Raw genomic sequence first — 16485 nt, forward strand, 5'->3', positions numbered from 1 at the left:
CAAAGGTAAAAAAGAGAATACAGTGAAAGGTGTCTTTTATTCAGACACTCATTTTTTTCCCTTTTGGGCAGCCAGTATTACTAGTTTCTTGTGTAGTTTTTCTTTAACTATACAATTAGAACAAAATAAATGCTGTTTTTAAAAAATCTATGTGAAGCAAAACTTGCTGCCCTATTAATCATTAATACAGTATATATTTTGCCCAGTGCCTTCCATTTATCTTGAACATCCTAGGGAAAAAGTATCTATGATTATCCAGTTAGTACTTACACCAGCTCACCAACACTTTGGCTTTTATTTTGATGTGCATTCTTATCCCTAGACTCTGGCAAGTACTCATGAAGTTTGTTTACTAGGAAATAAAAAAGGTCACTGGTCTGTGAAAGCAAGCAGGAAAGAAGACGGTAATTAAGGTATCTGTTGGCAAAACTCTCAATTCTTACATAATAAAAATAAGAAGAAATGATTTGTTCTTCAATTAGGGAGAAAGTGATTTACATTCTCTCTCATTAACACTAGCATAACCCAAATTGAAAATATACTTTTACTTACAACCAGAAGACCATTGTCCTGGTGAACAGAGCCAGAGCTAAAACCTAGCGGGTGACGCTGAGAGATGCCTCCTAGGCCCAGCTTCACCATTAATAGTGAAGATCATCCAGAAGTAGGTGTATAACGTTAGGCCAGTCATTCAGTCACCTTGGAATAATAATATTAAATGGGGGCCGCTATATTTCCTGCCTTTCCAAAGTAATTTGGCCTTTGTGAGGACATAATGAAATAATGGCTAGAAAAGCACTCATTTAAAACTGTTTACTAAATTCAGAAACAAATGTACAGCAGTGGTATAGCCCATGAAGATGGTGCAGAATGATTTTAATACTTCTGTTAATACAGTGGAAATGTAGATTGCCACTTCTGCCAAAATAAACACTGACTTAAGAGTGTGGGAACCAGTTTTTTTTGTGTTCCTATCCAGTCTCATGAGATAATTGAGCATGAAAATAAGCACAGGCCCATGAAATCAGGCAAGTTGGTACTAATGAGAATTGGATATAATTGCTTCTCTTTTCTATTCCTCTACTGTTCATTTTTTCCCCAGCACTTTCTGTAAGGTCGGATCTTAACAAACGGCACCGCGAAACAGAGGAAAGCTTCAAGTGAGCTTTATTAGGGAGCGCTCCCGGGCGAGGTTCACTGGTCCGAGAGAAAGGGGCCAGAGAAGTCGCACGGGTTGGGCAAGATTTTATAGGGGAAGAAGGGAAAGGGGTGTGGTGAATCTGGGAGGGCGCAGGGTATTCCTTATTTGGTGGTCTTTTCGGGTATCCTGGGGGACCGTTAGTCCCGCCCCTCGAAAGGTGGGAAGGCTGGGCCGGGTGCAAAGTCCCCAGGTCAGTTTCTGGAACTGGGTGGTCCGGAATGTCTCCAGGTCAGTTTCTGGAACTGGATGGTCCGGAGAATTTCGGTCTGATGCAACCTGTGAATCTGATTGTGTTCCCCTGCCTCGGGCCAGTTGGCCTTACACTTTCGTTTACTAGTGGCAACTTAGACTCTTCGTTTAGACAGGTATACGTGTGCTCAGAAGAGGCTGAGGACGGCAAGTGGAAAGAGGGAAGGACAAAAGGAGCAGGACGTACACCTTGGCCCTCTCAGGAGTGCTGGGGTTGCAGAGGGTGGTAACTTTACACGCTGACTCTGGAGCCAGGTTCTTTGAGTTCAAATACCAGCTCTGCCACTGGGTAGCTGTAGGACATTTGGCAGATTACTTGCACATTCTGTGACTTTTCATCTCTAAAATGGGATTAATAGAATCACCTCATGAGGTTGATGTTAGGATTAAGTAAGATATTATTTGTAAAGCCTGAACAGTACTCAACATATTGTATGTGCTTAATAAATGTCCGTTATTATTGTGATCTCCCACCGCTCAGTGGTTCAGGAATTTTCACTTATAAAATATCTTCTGCCTACCAGCAACAACATGAAAGAGTCTCAAAAATATTATGTCAAAAGAAGCCAAACACAAAAGTGTACATAGTGTACAATTCCATGTAAGTGGAATTCTAGGACAGGCAAAACTAATCTATGAGGACAGAAAGTACAATAGTTGCCTGAGGCCAGGGGTCAGAGGAAACTGACTGCCAGAGGGCACGAGGTAGCCCTAAGGGGTGATAGAAATGTTCTCAGTCTTGACTGGGGTGGTGTTTATACAGATATATACATTTGTTAAAACTCTTTACAATGCACTCAAAAATATGTGCACTTTATTATATGTAAATTGGACGCCAGTATTTCTCCAAAGAAGATATACAAATTGCCCATAAGCATGGGAAAAAATGCTCAACATCACTAATCATTAGGGAAATGCAAATCAAAACTGTTAGGTACCCCCAACACCCATTAGAATGGCTACTATCAAAAATTCAGTAAAGGGCTTCCCTGGTGGCGGAGTGGTTGAGAGTCCGCCTGCCGATGCAGGGGACACGGGTTCCTGCCCCGGTCCGGGAAGATCCCGCATGCTGCGGAGCAGCTGGGCCCGTGAGCCATGGCCGCTGAGCCTGCGCGTCTGGAGCCTGTGCTCTGCAACGGGGGAGGCCACAACAGTGAGAGGCCCGCGTACCGCAAAAAAAAAAAAAAAAAAAAAAATCAGTAAATAACAAGGATGTGGAAAAACTGGAGCCCTTATGCACTGTTAGTGGGAATGTAAAATGGTATAGCTGCTGTGAAAAGCAGTATGGCGGTGCCTCAAAAAATTAAAAATAGAATTACCATATGATTTAGCAATTCTGCTTCCAACTATACTCCCAAAAGAATTGAAAGCAGGGTCTCAAAGAGATACTTACACACCCATGTTCATAACAGCATTATTCACAGTAGCTAAAATGTGGAAGCAACCCAAGTGCTAATCAACAGATGAATGGATAAATAACATGTGGTATTACATACCTGGAATATTATTCAACCTTAAAATGAAGGAAATTCTGACGTATACTCTAACATCAATGAATCTGGAAGACATCTTGCCAAGTGAGATAAGCCAGTCACAAAATGACAAATGCTGTATAATTCCTCTTACATGAGATATTTAGAATAGTCAAACTCATAGAGGCGCAAAGAGGAATGGTGGTTGCCAGGGGCTGGGGGGAAGGGGAAATGGGGTGTTGTTGTTTAATGAATATAGTTTCAGTTTTGTAAGATGGAAAGAGTTCTGCAGAAGGATGGTGGTGATAGAAATACAACATGAGTGCCTAACACTGAACTAGACACTTAAAAATGGTTAAGATGGTAAATCTTATGTTATATGTATTTCACCATAGTTTTTAAAAACTGAAGGAAAAAAAAACTTCATGAAGAAGAAAAGAATGGTTGGGAAATAACATGTCTAGAGAACTCTTTCATTCATTCATTGAACATGTAACTATTGATTGCAGCCATGTGGCAGGTACTATGCTAAGTAATGAGAATAACACCTTAAGCAAAACTGACAAACTGGACATGGTGTCAGTACTCCTAAAGCTTGCAGTTTAGTCAACCTGTACAAAAGTGTTCTCGTAATTTAAAATTTTTCTTGTAATAAAATTGAAGAATAAAAATTACCTACAGAGGAAAATTACACCCCAATGAAGTTGATTTTTAAAAGGGAAAATGATAAACATTTGACCCTTGAACAACACGAGATGTGATTATAACTTACAGTCAGCCCTCCGTATCTGCGGTTCCACACCTTGGATTTAACTAACCATGATCGTGTAGTAGTTTAGTATTTACTATTGAAAAAATCAACATATAAGTGGACCCAAGCAGTTCAAACTAATGTTGTTCAAGGGTCAACTGTATATATTATGATTATATAATATTATATTGTTTATTATATGATTATAATAATTGTATTGTTAATTATAAGAATATGCCTATAGTTATTCATTATATTAACTTTATTTATTTATTTATTTTTGCGGTACACGGGCCTCTCACTGTTGTGGCCTCTCCCATTAAGGAGCACAGGCTCTGGACGCGCAGGCTCAGCGGCCATGGCTCACGGACCCAGCCGCTCCGCGGCATGTGGGATCCTCCCGGACCGGGGCACGAACCCACATCCCCTGCATCGGCAGGCGGACTCTCAACCACTGCGCCACCAGGGAAGCCCCTATTATAATTTTTAAATATATATGTATAATTTCCCATCCTCTTACCCAAGAACCAAAAATTAAAGCTGCCTCTAATTTCCCCACCCCAGTGTGGGTTCTTAAGGGAGCTTCACATAAACTTACATTCTGCAGGGAGCCCAGCACAAAGTTGGAAAAAAACACTGCTTTAGCTTAAGGCTATGATAACCATTTAAATAAAAGAGCTCCTAAAAGAAGATTAAAATGTTGAGTTTTACTAGTCATATTTGTTAACTCTGTGTAAATGAATATGAGACTAGATTTTGGTTGCAGGTTAGAGAGAGAACATAAGGCTACCAGCTCTGAGGGACACAACGTACTCCACTGAAGTAGGGAAAGACCCCAAACAGGAAGACTACCCATGTGCCTTTTATTTCCCTCTCTATTCACTTTGACCTTTCATTTTTGACAACTAAATTAGAAGATCTTCTATCGTAGTCCATCTAAGGATATTACATTAAAGAACGGCTGCAGAATTTTCAAGTAAGAAGCAGAACATGAATGCTTTACTCCTAGACTTCCAATCAGGTTAATTTTTCACAAGAGAATAAAATTTCAATTTATTATTAATTGATTGTGCAACCTGATATAGGCAGGCATTATGTTAGGCCTTAGGGAGAATACAAAGATGAGTATGACACATGCCTGTCCTGAAGAAGCTTATAGAATACTATGGTAAATAACAAATATATACCAAGCAAAAGGGAGAATGTCTGTGCTAATTCCTGAGGGTAGGGACTGTGTCTTAGCCATGGTTGCATTTCTAGTGCCTATTGCTACAAGCACAGAATAGGCATGCCATAAATGTTTATTGAATCGTTAAAGTACTATGGGAGATGCTGTAGAGCTGCATTGTCCAATACAGAAGCCACTAGCCACATGTGGTTATTTACATTTAAATGGACTAAAACTGAATAAAATTAATGTTTCACTTCCTTGGTCACTAGCCACGTTCAAGTGCTTAATAGCCGCGTGTGGCTAGGTGGCTACTTTATTGAACAGTGCAGATTATAAAATATCAAGGAGAGTTCTAAGGCACAGAACTGCCATAACAGATCAAAAAGAGGAAGGTACCAAAGTTCTCCATTGAGGAAAGGCAGAAGAACAGCATTTGAGATGAGCCTTGGAGAATGAATGGGTAGGATTTTAACAGGAGAAAATGGAAAGAGTATCCTAGAGAAAGCAATAGTAGGGGAAAACGTGGAGGGGCTGGGAAGGGCAGGGTGTTCCAATCATTTCACATGGTTCAAGCTTTTACAGAAAAGAGGTGAGAGTGGTGAAGTGGTGGGTTGAGTGGGCTAGACCTGGTTTTATTCCCTTTCTCTGCATCCCTCTTTTCCTCCACAGCCGAGGCCACCTGCTTCAGGCCTGTTTTAAGATTGGAGACGCTTAAGACCAACATGCTGGTATTCAGCATCAACACCCTTCTTCCGAGTCTAACCCTTAGGTGGTAGCTCCGTTCTCCTGCCTAGACATCTGCTTTAAATCAATCCCCTGATTGTGTCCAGGTTGTCTAGGTGGCCCTCTTCTTTGGGCCCTGAGCTAAGTCCTTTGCCAGTCCTTTCCCAGCTACTGACTTTACTCTTGACTTTGTATCGTTGCTACTCCCCCCAACCCCACATTCCATGAAGGCCCTGTTCCCAAATCCTGAACATGCAGATCTTCCTGGTGCCAAATGTTTATGCAGACATCTGGGTGTAATCCACCCACATGCTATAATGCCCTGATATTTCTCATTTTGCACATTCTCTTTGTAGAGATCACTCTCGTCCTTGGGCACTGTGCCTTCTCCCTTAGCATCTACAGCTGGATTCGTTTTCCCAGTGGCTGCCCTATGCAGATGTTGGCCCCTTCCTGATAACCCACCCTGCTAAAATAAAGGCCATGCCTGTCCACACTTGGAATCTGTGACAAGAGGTCAGTAGTGGGGAGCCTTAAATGCCAAAGCCAAAGTGCTTGTACTTAATAAGGAGAACCTCAAGAAGTTTTTTAGGAAGCAAAGTCCTCACAATCAGTGTTATAGATGAGTAGACACCATGTAGGTTGGACTGGAGAGGTTTATTTGGGTGGGAGATAATACCAATTTCTTTAGCCTTTCCATGTGGACTCTTCATAACCATATGTAAGTCATGTTGATGCCTGTTCCTGTATTTTCCATAATTCTCTGAAGTTTTTTAGTTAAAACTTGGATGGTGTATTCCTAACAGTGTCTATCTAGCTCAAGCATTTTTGATTATACAGCACTACATCATCCTTACCTGCCTCAATGTTGGGGACACTTGATACTCTATTCTCTGTAGCTACTCTGCCCTCTAATTAGGGTGATCAACCATCCCAATTTGCTTGGGACTGGTCTACCTTTTGCACTAAAAGTCCCAAGTGCCATGAACCTCCTCGGTCCCAGGCAAACTGGGAGAGTTTGTTAACCTAGTCTAGGTAAACCAGGATGGTTGGTCATCAGATGTGTCAAGCACTTAGAATCTAAGACATGGCCAAGACTGTCAGGTATGGCTGGGGTGCACTTCCCAACTGTGCAATAAAAAGGTGGCAACTATGTATAAGACCACTAACCAGAATGAGTCTCATTAGCACAGCACCAGTACTCACCTGGGCTTCTCAATACCTTCACCTAAACCTGAGACTACAAGTCAGGCTTACAGAGTAAGTGTGTAACTTGCCAAGTGGGAGCTAGACTGCTTTGACTTCCCAGGAGTCACCTTTTAAAAAATAACAATCCTACATTCAAAAGTAACTTTTTAATTATATTTTTATTGTAGGGGAACATACACATAAGACTTCTTGAAATGTACTTTCTCATCTCACTGTCTGTACTCATACTTCTTGCATGCCAGGAACTTCCCCTCGATCTCTCTTTTTTTGTGTCTGCTAACCCAACCCATGTGAGCTACTATCTTTTCCCTACTGCTCTCCCCTCTTCTGTCTCCCTGGCCCCAACACACCATATACAATGATTCCATCACAACATTTCAGGCATCAAGATGATTGCATTAAATTTAATCAACATTTTAAAATGCAGCATCAGTATACAACATTTATTTATATTTTACTTTAAGATTGAATATGCTGCATTTGATAAACAGGTAAAACAAGCTTTAAAGATTAAAAATAAGACAAAACAACTACTTTCCAGAAAAGCCTTTTCAGAATGAAGTTTTTCGGGGCTGCTACTGTTTGTAATTAAACAAAGTATCTTCCTCAAAGTATTGTCTTTAAGAAAAAGTTCAGATTTAAGTTGACTGAAGTGCTTAATTTTCTCCTCAGATATACAGAAAGAAAAGAAAATTTTCCATGGAAAAAATGATAAACAGCAGTTGAGGAATATCAACGATTATTGCTAGGTCTGTAAAACTTCGTTACTAACTGAATTTTAATATAGTTTTGTACTTCTAGCTTTGTTACTTATCAGTAATGAAACTTGCTCCTCCCAAATTGAACTATTTATTAATCTCCAAACATACTTTTTTGCCATGCCCCTTTACTCAAGCTGTACATATCATGAATACTCTCATTGTTCCTGGTAAACTTCTGTCCCTCTTTCATAGTCCAGCACAGAGTTTCTTCACATACCATTTACCATAACCCACGAGTCATATGTAATATTATTTGCTTAGTATTTTTTCTTTAAATCAACTCATTTTTTCTTAGAGAAATTTTTTTATACAGAAAATTTTGTATCACTACTTCACATGGGAAAACCAGTACCATTTGCTATAAATAGCATGTAACTAAAAATAGCAACAAAATTCTAAGTAGATGCTCCCTATTTTGAGCCTGAAGTCTGCTCTCCCTTTGACAAAAAGGCACATGAGCATGTGTTTGAGAGCTGCCACTACTGGCACCAAGCCAAGAGGTTCTCCCTAATGAGGTCAGACGAATTGGAAAAGGGAATCATTTTTTACCATGGAATTCAAAGTTATTTCATGCCATGTCAGAATACCACATGAAGTCATCTTCCATTACTGCCCCATGTGCGTTCCACACTCCAGGAAAAGCTGGCTTAGCTGAAATGAGTTAACACCTTCTTCTCAGAGCTTTCCCTAATTCCACCAATGATGGGGAACCCTCTCCCATAGCACTCTTTCCATACTTCTTACACCACACTAATCCTACTTCACTCCATTGCAGTTATTTGTGTACTTGTCCTGGCCCCTCGGCTTTGCAGCAACTTGAAAACACATTATCAGGTTAGATATTGTTTCCGTCTCCCACTGTGCTCAATAATAACAACCTGTACTTAATTGAGCACTGACTCTATGGCGGGGTCTGGCCTGGGTTCTCTTCATGGGCTAGCTCATTCAGCGTCGCTAGGAGGGCTGAGCTGGGAATTACTACCGCATTTATAGGATGTTAGGTTAAGTAGCCTGTCCAAGCTAACACAACCAGTGATTCAGAGAAGCAGGGTGCAAAGTAACAGTAACAGAACATATGTAGGTTGATGGAAATGTCTTAGAGTTTCTGACTTGAAGTAAAAATATTTTTACCGCTTATTCCACAAATCTTGACACCAGCCATTTATTCCAGTAATGCTTGGTTCTTGCCCACTCCTTCCCCCTTTATTTAAAAAAATTCTAAGACGCTCTCCTCTGTGCAGTCAATGAACCTCTCTTATTAACGCAAAAATTAAAACTTCCTGAAGAAAAGTCTCTTTTCTAGTGGAGATACTGGAGGAGATGATCGTTAAGAATTCAGTCTTAGCCATCAAAAAGACCACAAATAACAAATGTTGGCAAGGATGTGGAAAAAAAGGGAACCTCTGTACACTGTTAGTGCGACTGTAAATTGGGACAGCCACTATGGAAAACAGTATAGAGGTTTCTCAAAAAACTAAAAACAGAACTACCATATGACCCAGCAATTCCACTCCTGGGTACTTATCTGAAAAAAAATGAAAATACTAATTCGAAAAGAGACATGCACCCCAATGTACATAGCAGCATTATTTACAATGGCCAACATATGTAAGCAACCTAAGTACCCATCAGCAGATGAATGGATAAAGAAGGTGTGGTATACATACACAATGGAATACTACTCAGCCATAAAAAAGAATGAAATTTTCCCATTTGCAACAACATGGATGGACTTGGAGGACATTATGCTAATTGAAATAAGTCAGATAGAAAAAGGCAAATACTGTATGATATCACATATATGTGGAATCTTAAAAATACAACAAACTAGTGTATATAACAAAAAAGAAACAGACTCACAGATCTAGAAAACAAACTAGTGGTTACCAGTGAAGAGAGGGAAGGGGAGAGAGGCAAGCTGGAGGTAGGGCATTAAGAGGTACAAACTACTATATATAAAATAAATAGGGGGACTTCCCTGGTGGTGCAGTGGTTAAGAATCCACCTGCCAATGCAGAGGACATGGGTTCAAGCACTGGCCTGGGAAGATCCCACATGCCACGGAGCAGCTAAGCCCATGTGCCACAACTACTGAGCCTGCGCTCTAGAGCCTGCGAGCCACAACTGCTGAGCCCAAGTGCCACAGCTACTGAAGCCTGCGCGCCTGGAGCCCATGCTCTGCAACAAGAGAAGCCACCGCAATGAGAAGCCCGCACACCGCAACGAAGAGTAGCCCCCGCTCGCTGCAACTAGAGAAAGCCCTCACACAGCAACAAAGACCCAACGCAGCCAAAAATCAATCAATCAATAAATAAATTTATAAAAAATAAAATAAAATAAATAGGGACTTCCCTGGTGGTCCAGTGGGTAAGACTCCATGCTCCCAATGCAGGGGGCCTGGGCTCGATCCCTGGTCGGGGAACTAGATCCCGTATGCATGCCGCAACTAAGAGTTCTCATGCCGCAACTAAGAGTCCGCATGCCACGACGAAGAAGTCTGCATGCTGCAACTAAAAGTTCCCACGTGCCTCAACTAAGACCCGGTGCAGCCAAAATAAATAAATAAATAAATAAAATATTAAAAATAAAAATAAATAAGCTACAAGGATATATTGTACAGCACAGGGAATATAGCCAATTTTTATAATAACTATAAATGGAGTATAATCATTAAAAATTATGAATCACTATGTTGTACACCTGAAACATATAATATTGTAAATCAGCTGAACTTGAGTTAAAAAAATGAAAGAATTCAGTGATAACAGTCATGAAGGCAGAAGAACATGATTATGAGCATAGGGGCAGTGTCAGACAGGCTGATCAATATCCTAGATCTGCCCCTGTTCCTCTAAGTAACTACCATGGGCAAGTTTCTTAGTCTTTCTGTGCCTCAGTTTCCTCATATGTAAAATGGGGATTGTGCTCTTTTGATACTTTAGTTACTTCATGCGCTTAGCACACAGTAAGTGTTTAATAAATGTTATCTAAATAACAGAGGAGTAAGCTTTGAGATCTTGCTTCCCTATAGATCCATTTCTAACTACTGCCACATTTCATTTGAAAAATAACCATAGGGGAGTGGGAAGGGTAAGCTGGGACTAAGTAAGAGAGTGGCATGGACATATATACACTACCAAATGTAAAATAGATAGCTAGTGGGAAACAGCCGCATAGCACAGGGAGATCAGCTCCGTGCTTCGTGACCACCTAGAGGGGTGGGATAGGGAGGGTGGGAGGGAGACGCCAGAGGGAGGAGAAATGGGAATATATGTATATGTATAGCTGATTCACTTTGTTATAAAGCAGAAACTAACACACTATTGTAAAGCAATCATACTCCAGTAAAGATGTTAAAAAAAAAACAACCCATAAAATCCCTCTATTCTCTGAGAATTCCAAAAAACAGCAGAAATGTAGTTTTCACAAAGAAATGAGCTTAGAAAAGCAAAAGCCCAGAAAAAATACAATATCAGCACAATTATTTTGAAATTGATTTTCCAGTTCTTTCCGTTAGGAGTCAGCAATTTGCTAAGACCCATGTAGAAAGGAACTGTTTTTATCTTTTGGCACCTATGCTATCATAGGTGCCAAAAGATTATAATAATATCGAACTATATTTTTTTCAAAAAGGTCAAAACAAATTTCATAAGAAAAAGCACACTAATCTCTTCATACTAAAAATCAATTAATATATAAATTGAGGTCTCATACACCTCATAAATTCAAGTTAGATTCAGTAGCCTATATTTCTACAGTGAAGTTATGGATAATCACAGTTTCTCTGAACATTCAGAGAATATTTGCTTTTACACAGATGACAAACTTTCTTTGACTAATTTAAATAAGAAAAAGTCTAGGGCTTCCCTGGTGGCGCAGTGGTTGAGAGTCCGCCTGCGGATGCAGGGGACACGGGTTCGTGCCCCGGTCCGGGAAGATCCCACATGCCGCGGTGCGGCTGGGTCCGTGATCCATGGCCGCTGAGCCTGCGCGTCCAGAGCCTGTGCTCCGCAACGGGAAAGGCCACAACAGTGAGAGGCCCGCGTACCGCATAAAAAAAAAAAAAAGGAAAGAAAAAAAGAAAAAGTCTAGGTCAGAAAAATCCATTATTCAACTTAGGAATAAGAGGAAATTTTACATTAATGTTAACATATTCTGTATTTTCATGAGCTAGAAAACATAAATTCACGCAAATAATGTAGCAGGAGGATTACTGATTTAATGATAAGCTCTATTTTTACTATTTTTTTCATTTTTCCAGACATTTAATATCAGTAATACCTTACATTTGAATAATGCTTTACAGCTGGTATGGTTTTTCATACATTATCTCAGAAGCTCTGTGTATATGTTCACAATGGTCAGATTACAGAACTCACAACTGTGACGAAATCCTAATTTGAAAACCCAAAGAATATTTACTTCTTTGAAACTGAAGGACTTCCCTGGTGGCACAGTGCTTGAGAATCTGCCTGCTGAGGCAGGGGACACGGGTTCGAGCCCTGATCTGGGAGGATCCCACATGCCGCAGAGCGGCTGGGCCCGTGAGCCACAACTACTGAGCCCACGCGTCTAGAGCCTGTGCTCCGCAACAAGAAAGGCCGCGATAGTGAGAGGCCCGGGCACTGCGATGAAGAGTGGCCCCCGCTTGCCACAACTAGAGAAAGCCCTCGTACAGAAACGAAGACACAACACAGCAAAAATAAATTAATTAATTAATAAACTGAAGGTGCCTTGTAGGCACAGACTATTTCCTATGTATCTTGTGCATATATTTGCATCCTTCATGGTGCATTAAATTACTACACTTTAAACATGTTGCCTTCAGAAATTAACTTTACAAGAAATGCTTTTCCTGAGTCAGGATAGTGGCAGAACCCTCCTTGCCTTCAGGGATAAATTTCAAGCCACACAAAGTAAGAGCCTGTTTTTATTATACAATTAGCTTTAAAAATCACTTTACATAATATAGTACCAAAATTAAAACTGATACTTTTTTTTTAGAATAAACATAAGACGCAAAAAAAAAAAAAAAAAAAAAAAAAAGAATGTGGTAGAAATTACTTTGTGCTAGTTCTGGAGCTTAGGCCTTGTGGGGCCTCCGAAAGAGCGGCTGGGCCCGTGAGCCATGGCCGCTGAGCCTGCGCATCCGGAGCCTGTGCTCTGCAACGGGAGAGGCCACAACAGTGAGAGGCCCGCGTTACGCAAAAAAAAAAAAAAAAAGAATGTGGTAGAATAAACATAAGAAAACATGTAGAAATTCTAAGCTATCTGTATAATCAATCTTTTAAAAAAAGAGATCCCGGGACTGGGCTTCCCTGGTGGTGCAGTGGTTAAGAATCCGCCTGCCAATGCAGGGGACACAGGTTCAAGCCCTGGTCCAGGAAGATCCCACATGCCGCGGAGCAACTAAGCCTGTGCGCCACAATTACTGAGCCTGCGCTCTAGAACCCGCGAGCCTCAACTACTGAAACCTGTGCACCTAGACCCTGTGCTCCGCAACAAGAGAAGCCACTGCAATGAGAAGCTCGTGCATCGCAACAAAGAGTACCCCCGACTCACCGCATCTAGAGAAAGCCCACATGCGGCAACGAAGACCCAACACAGCCAAAAATAAAATAAATTTTAAAAAAAGAAAGAAAAAAAAAGAAATCCCAGGACTTCCCTGGTGGTCCAGTGGTTAAGACTCCACACTCCCAATGCAGGGGGCCCGGGTTCCATCCCTGGTTGGGGAACTAGAGCCTGCATGCTGCAACGAAGATCCCGAGTGCCGCAGCTAAGACCCGGCACAGCCAAATTAATTAATTTTAAAAAAGGAAATCCCAAACATTATGCTATTTAACCCCTACATAACTCAGAACGTATCTCGAAATAAGTGGAACATTTCCTTGCAAAATCATCATTATCACACCAACAAACCTATCAATAACTCTATGGTATTGTCTAATACCTAGTCCATATTCAAATGTTCTCTCTTGTCTTAAAAATGCCTTTTTATATTTGGTTCATTAAAACCAAGATCTAGATAAGATAATTGCTATATTTGTTTGCTGTGTTTCTTAGATCTTTTAAAAACTTCTACTATGGAAATTTTCAAACATACACAAAAATGGAGAAAGTCTTATAAGAAACTCTCACATACCCATCACTTAGCTTCAGTAATTTTCAACATTTTGCCAGTCTTGTTTTATCTATTCCCTTACACACACACACACACACACACACACACACACACACCTTTTAAAATTTTGAGATAAAATATACATAACCTAAAATTTACCATTTTAACCATTTTCAGGTGTACAATTCAACGGCATTAAGTGCATTCACAATGTTGTGCAATCATCACTACTATCCATTTCCAGAACTTTTTCATCTTCCCAAACAGAAACTCTGCATCCATTAAACAATGTCTCCATTCCTGTCTCTCCATGGCTCCTGGTAACCTATATTCTGCTTTCTGTTTCTGTGAATTTGCCTATTCTAGGTGCCTCATATAAGTGGAACCATATAATATTTGTCCTTTTACTACGGGCTTATTTAACTTAGCATAATTTCTTCAAGCCTCATCCATGTTGTCACATGTATCAGAATTTCATTCCTTCTCAAGGCTGACACACCCACACTTTTAAGTCAGATTCCAGTTTAATTGTTTGAACAAAGATATGTCATAGGTGGTGCTATGTGTTTCATGTTACATCAAATAATGAGGCATTTTATAATTTGTAAGTGCTCCATTATAGCATCCCACTTAAGTGATTCTAAGACGGATCAGTGTTTAGTTATTTACATGATCCCTCCATTTTGAAATTCCACTTCACCTTTCTGTCTGATGGTTCCATCCACTGAGGATCTTTGCATGAATCTATTATTTCATCAGAGGTTAAAAAATGGTAGCTTTCTAATTCTGTTAAACCTCCCACATTCATTAGCTGGAATTCTGTAAAATGGAATTTGCTCTCATCAACTTGGGCTACTTGGTTACCCTGAACTAATTACAGTTTATGCAGGAAAGGCAGGATAAATGCTTAATTCTTTCCATTTGTTTGCTGATTTGCAGAAAAATGAATTAGTGCCCTATTTACTTCTAACGGAGTTCAGTACATTTTTATTTCTTAACCGGGTGGGGGAGGGTAGGAGGGAGGACTTTCTCTCTATGATGCATCATTATACACTTTGGAATTTTTATATATTCGTTATGTTTTAACCATCTGATTCATTGTTTTTTCTGATTCTTGATTTGTTCCATCTTTGGCTATCAGGAGGCCCTTCATGTGGGCTCCTGTGTCCTTTAGTTTGAGCCCTGTTACTCTTTGCATTCTCCCACAAGCTGTTTCAGACTCATTTGTATATTTCCTACCCCAGACCTAGAATCAGTCATTCTTCCAAGGAACTGTGGTTCCCTTTAATGGGGAATGAATTGTATCTTTTAAAATTAAACTTTCCCTTAGTTCACTTACATCACCCCCAATATACGTCACTATCGTAAACCTCTCAAAAGTCACTCATGACTTACTTAATATCAAAATTATTGGCACCATCAATTGACAGAGTGCTCTCTAAGTACAAAGCACTGTTTTAAGTAAGAAAAATACGAAAATTAATACGACATACTCCTTGCCTTCCAGGGGCTCACAGTCTATTGGAAGTAATCGTCACATCACAAGTAACTACTTCAATGTAAGGCTGACTATGATAAGAACATAATAGAAGTATGAAGTCTGGATAAAATCCAAACTCCTTTGCCTTGCATATAAGGTCCCAGCCTCTATCTTATTTCATTCATTCATTCATTCATTCATTCATTGTATAAAGGCTTATTGGCAGCCTACTATGTGCCAGCGACCAAGGAACAGTCCCTGCCCTTAAGGAGCATATTGCATGATAGGGCAGCACATAAACAAGCAATCCGTAATACAGAGTGGACAGTGCTACAGATATGTAAGCACAGGACGTTATGGAGGGGCCCTACTTAGTCTTGAGAACTGATTTTTAGACAAAGGGATAGTGAGCTAAGACTTGAGGAGTTGAAGTTTCTATGAAGGGGAAGAAGAGAAGAGAGTAGGGTTCTAGAATAGAGGCCATCACGTTAGGGCCCAGATTAACAGGGAGCTCTTTGAGAGCTGTGAGTTCATTTGGATCAGGAGCTTAGGGCAGGAGTGTGGAGGACACAATAGAGACATCAGGAAGATTTGTAAAAAGCTGTTATAGAGTGTAGACCTTCTAAGGGCAATGGGGAGCTATGGAAAGGCTTTAAGGGAGGAGTTCCATGATCACGTTTGTACTTCTGAAAGGTTCCTCTGTTGTATTGAAGAATGGTCTAGAGAGGGGCAAGAGTGAAGGCAGAGGCCAGCCAGGAAAATACTGTCAGAGCCCAGAACAGATAATTGGATCTGAGCATGTGGCAGTAGAAAGAAGTGGGTGTTATCCAGATATATTCAATAAGTACAGTAAATCATGTGGTGATGACTGGATTAGGGGATGGGGATCTCGGGATCCAGGACTCTGGCTTAGGCTGTCTAGAGATAATGACATCATGCCCTGTTTAGGAAACACAGATGGAAGGTCAGGTCACAGAAGGAAGAGGCTGAGTTCTGTTTTGAATATGCTGACGTTATGGCTCCTGTGAAACATACAAGAAGTGATATCCAGTGCGTAATTGTCTTTGCAATTCAGGGCGAGAAGAGATGTAGATATAAATGTGATGGTCAGCATCACATAGAGTTAGGAGAGGCAAAGAGGGCGAACACCCTGCCGTGCAACTCTGTTCTGTCATCACTCCTTACCTATATGGCTTTTTTTTTTGGGGGGGGGGGGTTTTTTTTTTTTTTTTTTTTTTTTTTTTTGCAGTACGCGGGCCTCTCATCGCTGTGGCCTCTCCCCCTGCGGAGCACAGGCTCCGGACGCGCAGGCCCAGAGGCCATGCCCCACAGGCCCAGCCGCTCCAC

The 16485-nt window shown here is 40.7% G+C and overlaps 1 protein-coding gene across 1 annotated transcript in view; it reads right to left on the reverse strand.

Annotated features, from left to right (window-relative positions):
• C11H12orf56 (chromosome 11 C12orf56 homolog) overlaps positions 1 to 16485 on the reverse strand; it is a 62154-nt gene that overhangs the window by 24214 nt on the left and 21455 nt on the right. The window contains 3 exon segments of the mRNA XM_033440396.2: positions 271 to 377; positions 7311 to 7356; positions 7358 to 7450. Of these exon segments, the coding sequence (XP_033296287.1) occupies positions 271 to 377; positions 7311 to 7356; positions 7358 to 7450 (246 nt within the window).

Source organism: Orcinus orca, chromosome 11, assembly GCF_937001465.1.
Source record: "Orcinus orca chromosome 11, mOrcOrc1.1, whole genome shotgun sequence".
Classification (NCBI taxonomy): domain Eukaryota; kingdom Metazoa; phylum Chordata; class Mammalia; order Artiodactyla; family Delphinidae; genus Orcinus; species Orcinus orca.